This window comes from Spodoptera frugiperda, chromosome 3, assembly GCF_023101765.2.
Source record: "Spodoptera frugiperda isolate SF20-4 chromosome 3, AGI-APGP_CSIRO_Sfru_2.0, whole genome shotgun sequence".
NCBI lineage: Eukaryota > Metazoa > Arthropoda > Insecta > Lepidoptera > Noctuidae > Spodoptera > Spodoptera frugiperda.
The window spans coordinates 8,246,488-8,255,585 of record NC_064214.1 but is presented as its reverse complement, the minus strand read 5'-3'; the positions used below and the strand labels follow the sequence as shown (position 1 = coordinate 8,255,585).

Below are 9,098 nucleotides of genomic sequence, written 5' to 3'. Positions count from 1 at the left end.
TTCAATCATTTATGTGGTTTCAAATATTTTATTTTAAAACTAATTATAGCGTTTACTTCGATTTTTTTACAGTATGAATCTTTGTTTGTTAATATTTTGTGCTAAATATTTCTTATATAATGTTTTTTAGAAACTGAAAATAGGATTCAGAACGTACACTGCTTTGTTTTGTCAGCTGTTGTTGGTTTGATGAGAACGATACAGATGGCGCTGCAAAAACTAATAAAAAAAATGTTTCACACTAAAATTAACTTATTTTTTGCTTTAATTTTATCGATGAATTAATTATTTAAATGATGATTAAAATGTCAAAGTTATATTTTCTTATTTTTACTGGTTACTGGTCAATTTTCTGTCAAATTAAAAATCTTAAATATTTGTCATTTTGTCAATATTGGACATTTGCTAATGTAAACAAGAATTCGAGGACATAATTTGATTTAATTATTTTATCAAGGATTCAGATTGTATCTTAATTTGGAATAATAGATATATTTAGATAAACAATGTCGGATGCAAACGAACGAGAAGATGCTGCAGGAGAATCTTTAGAAGAAGCGGGAGCTCTAGAAGCAGATGTTGGGGCTAAATTGTAAAAGAATTATACTTTATTTATAAAATAATTAATTAATTCGTGTTGTTTGGCCAGAAGCCAGAAAATAATACGAATAGTAAAAATAAAAGTATTAGCACAGAATAATAATATAAGTATTAGCTTGCAAACGACATCTAGTGTCATTTTAAGGCAAATACATAAGTAGCAGTAAAATATTTTCTATAATGTTTATGATTTTTATGAATAACGTAATACAGTTTTATCATTTCACAGAAATAAATAGTATAAATGACTCCGCTTACTGTTCTCATAGTTTAATTTGGTCTGAAATAAATGATTAGATTAGCATTAATTGGCATTTAGCTACTTGTTGCTTCGCTGTATGTATAAAGTGGACATTACTAAATAATACTGTTAATAATTAAACATTTTTTTTTACATTTATGATTAAAATTTAATAGGTTTCAATACATATTTTGATTAATAATATTTAAAATATTACGACTAAATTATAATTATTATTGTCCTACAAATGCGCCATCTATTTACAATAAATGCAAAGAATCAAATTGACATACATAGTTTCTAGTAGTTTGTATAGATGGCAGTAGTAAGCAGTTAAAACTGAGAGACGACCTCGTTGGTCCAGTCTAGTGATATAAAGGCTCACGTTCCGTTCCTGGATCGAGCAAATCAATTTTACTTTGGTGTATCGCTCCATACTAGGAATTTCGCATTTATCTTGGGAATAACAAAAATATCAATATATTTTTTTTTTTTTTTTAAGAAAAACGTTCCCCCACGCTAGGATTTTCTCCTGTGTCGTGCGCGCGTACAAACATACAAGTTCACATAAACATGACACCCAGACCCGAAACAACAATTTGTGTAACACACAAAGAGTCGCTCCGTGCGGGAATCGAACCCGCTACATTTTGTACGGCAGCCTGTTACCCAACCACCGCGCCAACCGTGCAGTCGACGGTTTATTGTGACTATTAAAATTAAAGAAGGCTAAACAACATTTCATTTGTTTATATTCAGTGACCAGCAGCTTGCGAACATCGATCCTAAGCTGAAGATAGACCTGGATCCCTTGGCACATCACCACCTTCGTCCAGAAATGATGTTCATCCGTGAAGAGTTGCGCCAAGCGAAGTGGCAGACGTTGGCGGTTAGTTTACATATCCATTTCTATTAGTTTACTACTCAGTACTTATACAAACTTAGAGCGTTCATCATTATCACTTGTGAGAATTCGAAAGTGATAGCTTTGTCGACCCAACCCAAGGATAAATTTCGATCTGCAGGATTTCTAGTTTTCAGTAGGTTGTGACAAAATAAGGTTGTGGGCCAAAGACAAAACGTTGTGGGCCAAAGACAAAAGGTTGTGGGTAACTCTTAAATGGTGAGAATTTGACTTGATAGTAAGATTTTTTGGTACATACCTAACCTATATTGTAACTTGTAACTGTTGTTACAAGTCGATTTATCTGATTTAACTGCGCTGGGGAACACCTCAGCCAGAGTAAGAGTAGCTCGCCGCTCGACCAGAGCCAGACGACTACAGATGGGGCCCAGCAGGGCTGATGCCCGATCCGGAGATGCGGACAACATTACAGGCTACCGGGGCTAAGGCTCAAAGCAGGAGTAGGAACGGGTTGGTTTTTAGTCAGTAAGAGACAGACACTCCCTCTCGCCTCGCCCAAGGCGAGAGAAGTTATTGAATGGTTTAACCCCTGAAAGGAATTAAATGTATTGTAGCTTAGAGTTTATTATTTTCACGACACAGTAAGTAAAAGCATTATCACAATAATGTTTGTTTTTAGTAGTACTAAAATACCTTTCCCCAAAGTGTGGTAAAAGTAAGTCTTTTGGATGGGATTTAACTAGTATTTCACTATCAAACCTTTGACTTACACTGTTTAAAAGGGATTAGGGTAAATAATTCATTACTTAAAGCTACGATTTGGGTTAAACACTTCGGTAAATTTAGGTTAACTGCGGATCATGAACTGACGAACTAATTCGCTTCGGATTAAAAGCACGCACAAAATGTCTGTGGTTCTGAAGCGTAGGAGTAATATTACCTACACTAAGCGCCTGTTTCACCACCTTCATGTAACGGCAAGCGTCCATAGGCCCGCATCGTACGCATCGCACGCATCGTACGGATCGTACCAAACGGATTAATTTGTCAGACTGTGTTCACTGTATCGCCAGCGTTCGGATTGCCGACGCGAGTATTAGGCATTGCCGATGTGTCGTAGTAGTGTAGCCGTCTGTACCATGTGGATCAGTGGACGCAGTTGTATGAGTTTCTATACAAGACAAACTAAAATCCGTCGCGTGCGGTGCCTGCGATGCGGGCCTGTGGACGCGTACCTGAAGTGCCCGATAAACTTATGTGACAGATAGTGCATACAAATTACGTTCTTAATTCAAAGTTATCTGATACATAGCGGCTATCCAGACATTGTGAAACAAGTCCTAAGACTAATTATTATGTCTCACGAAAGTTATAATAAGTCCTAAGACTACTAAAAGACTAATGTCCAAATACTCAAACGCTACCTACTCAATTTTAAGACGCTCTCAAAACTAATTCTGTCACTATCAATCTATATATACAATGTGATAGGTGTGGGACTTCTAACCCGTTAAGACTGAGTACTACATCTAATTTTATCGACAAAAAAGTAATATGGGGGGTTGAAACCCCAATTGAAAATATTGAAAAATAGCGATTTTTTCGGTAAAAATTATTCAGAATTTATTTTTTTCTCACCAAAACATTATCAAACATATGAAAAAAGTAATGAATTAGTTAGCCAAGGTTATTAGCTACCGTTTGTCGTTTTTTTTTTGTTTCTACGACGCATACAGCCTTTGATATCACATAAAGTAGGAAAAATATTAAAATAGCCATAACTTTAAGGGGGAGGGGGTTCGACCCATTCGACCCCCGACTTTTGTCCATAAAATTAGATGTAGTATTCAGCCTTAACGGGTTAGAAGTCCGAACCCTATCACATTGTATAAAACTCTTCCGTTACTGAGTGACTGACAGACAACGCACAGTCGAAACTACTGGTCGTAGACAGCTGAAATTTGGAATGTAGGTTCCTTGGGATATGTAGGGGAGCACTAAGAAAGGATTTTTGGAAATTCAACCCCCAAGGGGGGAAAAGGGGTAAAAACGTTTCTATGAAAAATCTTATTCCTTGGGTTTATAAACTTGAAACTTGGCATGAACACGTACATAGGCAAGTAAATATGTTTGACATTATAAGTTTTTTCAAACTACCCTCCAATCGCACCCCCGCACAGCCGAAACCGCTCGGTATAGGAGTCTAAAATTTTGAACAGAGGTTCCTTTAGTAACATAAGTGAGCACTAAGAAAGGATTTTTGGAAATTCAACCCCCAAGGGGGGGAAAAGGGGTAAACTGAGCCGGGACTGCGGGAAAGTTCTAACGAGATACCGTGGCCCCGGAACGCAAAGGGCAACTGAAGGAACGAGGTGGGTTTAAGTCAGTAAAAGTCTGACACTCCCTTCCGTTCCACCCAGAGCGGGAGAGGTCATTTGAACGCAGGCTATTTTTAATTCCAGTTGTAATAAGATTTCAGCCTGTGGAAGAAAAAGCCCTGTCGAGATCATTAAAAAACGCTATATATAACCGAATTACACGTGGGCGAAGCCGCGGGCGGAAAGCTAGTTCCTTATAAAATTACAGAGATAGCATGATATTTAAGGACAACTCAAAATTGAGTAGCATTTCAGTATTCGGGCGTAAGGTACATTTTGTGTTATTCCTTGGTATGTAGAGATGTGTTCTTGTAATATATTTCGAGACATTTTATTAAACTCATGTGATGTCGGCCACAGTTGCGATCTTTTGTTAAATGTACAATGGGCACGGTTCCAGAATTTTTGCCTAACAATCAGTGTAGGTTACTAGTTAGCATTCCTAACTGTTGCTGAATACTTTTTCGGGCCATAAAGAGACATGTGTCTTCTTTCAGACCTGAATACGTGATTTCTTACGTGGAAAAAAGATGACGTTCAATTTTTATAAGATTATTTTTTTCATGGTTCTTATAACACAATAGGGTAGATGATTAATTTTTATTTTAACGTCCGTCTTGTAGATTATTTTAAAACATAAGACACGTATTTTTTACGGAAACAAATACTTTGGGAGATATCGATTTGGAAATATCACGTGACGTAGAAATTATGTATTTAGGTACTCCTAAACTTTGATTCGTTTTATGTAAGTATTGTTATCTTATAGGATAAAATAAAAAATACGTGTCTAATATTTTTTCATTACCTAACTGACGGACTAAATAGATTTTTAATTTTCATACCCCATTACTTGTAATGTATGTATTTTTAAAAGAATCACAAACCTGGTGGTTGTTTTAATCAAAGTAGGGGTAGGGGAGGAGGTACAAAAAGAACACATTTTAAATCATAGTTTTAAAAACATATAACACGAAAGTTTAATTAAAAGTTTTTACACTTTAATTATAACTTTACCATATTACCGCTAACTTATTTAACAAAGAACAATGAACGTGTTAAATTTTTAATTTGGAACCCAATTCTGAAAAAAGTTAATGTTTTTTTTTCATAATTCATAATTCTTTATTCTAGACCAGTTTCGATCTGTCCGGCAGACGAACCCGAGACTGCTACAGCATACTCAAATGATGTGTGAATGACCTCAAGTTAATCATGTCTTACGAGGAACAAAGTCATTATTTTCATATTAGGCTCTAGTCTTCATCTCCTGGACCTAGGTGTTAAATGAGATACCTAGGTGCAATGAACTAAGCTTTAAGTATACCCACCTACAACGGATGCATCACTAAATGTTTCATAGTTTTTTATACGTCTGATTAGTCGTGCAGCTAAACTAAAAATATGGCTTGATGTTGAAAAAAGACTTTACATAATATCATACGTAACCCACACAGGGGTAGATAACACCGACTTTTTACTTATAACATACAAGTTCACAGACATATGAACTCCAAACCAGCAATTTGTGGATCACACAAAGAGTTGCGGTACGGGAATCCAACCCCCAACCTGTTACGCGATATCTAGTTGCCAGCCACTGCGCAAACTGTGCAGTCGATGTACAAATGTATTAAAGGTGATTTAAACAAGTAAAAAGTAGGCAAGCGAGGACCAAGATGATGATACTCCATTAGATTAACGGGCCCACTCAGGGGATCAATTTCTAAGGTCGGTGGAACGTTGTCCGACTTTACGTCACTTTGTCAACATTTACCGTCTTTTCTTTATTTAGGTCAGTTTACGGGGTGACCTTTGCTTTTTTTTCCCTTTTGACTTGCCTAAAATATTAGTTTTCATTGACCAAAACAAATATGGTGAGTACGTTGAGGGCAAAAGGCTTTTCGTTCCTCGTGATATTTCTACTATGCATACTCTTTAATGTCCGTCTCGTTTTGGTAAATTCTTCATACTTTTTTTTGAGGGGCGAAAATCATCCAATTACTTCTCCCGCCTTGAGTGTGTGTGAAACTCTTACTGACTAAAAACCACCCCCTTCCTTGTCCTGCTCTTCTAGCCGGAGGTAGTTCACAGCTCCGGATAATCTTCATACTTGGCATTTAGGAAGGATCAGAGAGATTAATTAGAGAGGGATAATACCCGGTTTCTGTCCGTGCTAGGTACAAACATAATAATCTTGGAGACTTATTAAAAAGCGTCTATTTTAACCAGAGGGAAGTAGGTTAAATACTCCTTTGTGGTCAGTATCCCTACCATGAGTTTGAAGCAATAGTATAATTGTCGATGTTTTCCTTCACTGTTTGTCAGTGGTGTCTAAATAATTTTAAAAAGTACATATAACTAGAAAAAGAGTCGTATTGGTACTTGTCGTTGGTAGGGTTTTGAAACCGTGCTCTCATGCGTGAGGAGCGTCGTCTTAAACCTCCGGGCCACCACGAAAATGTGTCAGTTTATACATAATATTTCATTATTAGTTAAAGTAAGTTGAGTTTTTCATTAACAGAAACATGTCAAGTTGAAAAATCTTTATCTAAAACTTTCCTCGGCCGAGATAATTTGAAAAATCACGTTTAATTTAGCGTTTGCTTAGACACCTAAATGTAACACTAAATTAATAAAGTAACGTTGTTCATTAATATCAAATGCTGGGTGTATTTAATTTAGTTTTTATACAATGGTCCCTGAAGGGTCTGGCTACGGATTGAATAATGAATAAGGAGGCTGTCTGGGTGCGGGTTTGTTATATTACTTGAAGTAGGTAGGTTAGTTTTTTTATGGTATAAGCCAGTAAACGAGCACACGTATCGCCTGATGGCCAGCAGTCTCATCGCTGCCGGCCATGGACACTCGAAACACCAGCGGTACTAGTGTGTTGCCGACATTTTGGTGGTTAGGAATTTAGGGGTTGTTGGGGAATCGGGGATTGGGAAGGGGGTTTTTGGTCTCCGGTAACCTCACTCTCACGTTGGTTTTCTTTGAGGCCGTGGTATCACTCCGGTCGAGCAGACCCATTCGTGCCGAAGCATGGCTCTCCCACACTTAAATAGCTAGTATTATGCACAGGTCCATAACATCGATAATTCTGTCTAGTTCTTCACATGACCTAATATATCTAAAGCCGACTTACTTAATATAATTTATTACACAATAAACAAAACTAATGTTCACTGTAAACTTTAAACACAACAAGATCCAAATACCAACCTAATTACATCACAAACTTGCTTCAAACGTGAATCACTTAGGGCCAAGAAGGCAACAGTTTCTCGAGGGCAGACAAACTTTTTAATTCTCCTAAACATCTACACGTAGGTATTCAAGCGAAATATTCCTTAGTCTAGGAATTTTACTTAGGTCCCAGGCTATTTGACGCCCCATTAATGCCAAGTACATTGTTAACTAGTTAAATTTATGCAAATTTGATAAACAGGTACGCCGCACTGCTCTGAAGAAACTTCTACTGAAGGATTTCATGCAAGAAGATTGTGAACTGAGGAATATTGGACTCGCCTACGCTCCTCCGGATCCCTGAGACTGTTACCAAGTTTTATGCGAAGGAACGAATAAAGTTTTCGAATCATAAAATGTTTTTATTACTTGTGAACTATGTTATAAAGTCGAGGGATCTTATTTCTGAACGTTATATTTTTATTCGTTGATGGGTGTAATGGAATTTGTAATTTCAAGCTATTTTTGTGTGGTTTGCAAGTTATTTCTTTCTTTCATCGCGGTTGATACTGGGTTTTAGGCTCTTCCACCAAAGATGTGCTGTGGAAGTGTTTGGCTTCCACCAATCATATTCATTGGTACATTACAACGTAGCTTAGCATTGGTAGAAACGGACTCAGCTTAGCTTAGCAAAAAGATAGCGTGCTGTGGATGATTTCCTTACTATAGATACATCGCATACTCGATTCGCACATCTTCCTCGCACAGTTACATAGAATAGTATCAGTGGAAACATTATATCAAGACATCTTCGTATCATAGCACATAGTTGGAAAAGCGCCCTTTAATCTTACGCTGAGTGTATAATCTTATGTCGAGTTTCAAAAAAAAATTACGGCTCTATATTTGGATTTTCAGTCGGAAGGGAATACCGGCTTCATCAGTGACTTAATTAATAAAGTAAAGTAATTAATAAAGTAACAGTGCAGTTTACGAGAATAAACAATCATTTTATTAAGAACAATCTATTGTTTTACTTCTACCTACGTCATACCGCCCACATATAATGTTCCTGACATCAGAAATGAGATTATCCAGTCACCAACACATCGAAAGGAGATGAGATACCCCTATCTCCAATAGATACATAACTTTATTTAGCATAGTTGACGCCCGGATAAACTTAAACTTGGACTCAATCAACTTAATACATTTGTACTCATTTCGGTTTGTATTCACTCCAGATTGTTCCACACAAGTAACTATTGACAAAACAGTATTCAGTACCCGTAAGTAAGGCGCTTTGCACATGGAGCAACTATTGGAGCAACTGGCAACTGGCAACTAGCTGTTTACATATATTTCAATTGAACCGCGCACACATAGCAACTCGAGTTTCGAGTTCCGGTAATCGTCAACAGTTTTCAGTTGCTGTAATCGATGACTAAGATAGTTCCTAATTTGTCTTTGTTGGCGCCGTCGACGGCGACGACGTAATAAAACGAGAGCAAGTGCTGCTTCTTCGATATCCATTGTCACACTGAACGCTGATCGCTGCGTAGATTTAGCAACTCGGTTATGAAAGTTGCTCACAGATTGCCATAAAATTGCGGCAAACGTAAACGTTATAGCAACTATCAACTTTTTACAAGAAACTTTTAAAATGTTGATAGTTTCCTCAACTTAAGTTGCTCCATGTGCAAAGCGCCTAAGTGTTTTCGAAACAATAGTTACAAAATAATATTGGGGATAATGCAAAGGAGAGGAGTGTTTAGTGTCCTGAAGTTCACTGGGCTGGTAATGAAACTAGAGGATGGATTCTTAG

General features: G+C 37.1%; 1 protein-coding gene across 1 annotated transcript; it reads left to right on the top strand.

Annotated features, from left to right (window-relative positions):
* The first annotated feature begins 358 nt into the window (after window positions 1–358).
* On the top strand, window positions 359–7,690 carry LOC118273935 (uncharacterized). The gene is made up of 3 exons (XM_035591168.2): window positions 359–592; window positions 1,601–1,730; window positions 7,536–7,690. The coding sequence occupies exons 1-3, from the start codon at window positions 507–509 to the stop codon at window positions 7,635–7,637; spliced, it is 318 nt and encodes a 105-aa protein (XP_035447061.1). The 5' UTR covers window positions 359–506; the 3' UTR covers window positions 7,638–7,690.
* The last annotated feature ends 1,408 nt before the right edge of the window (window positions 7,691–9,098 follow it).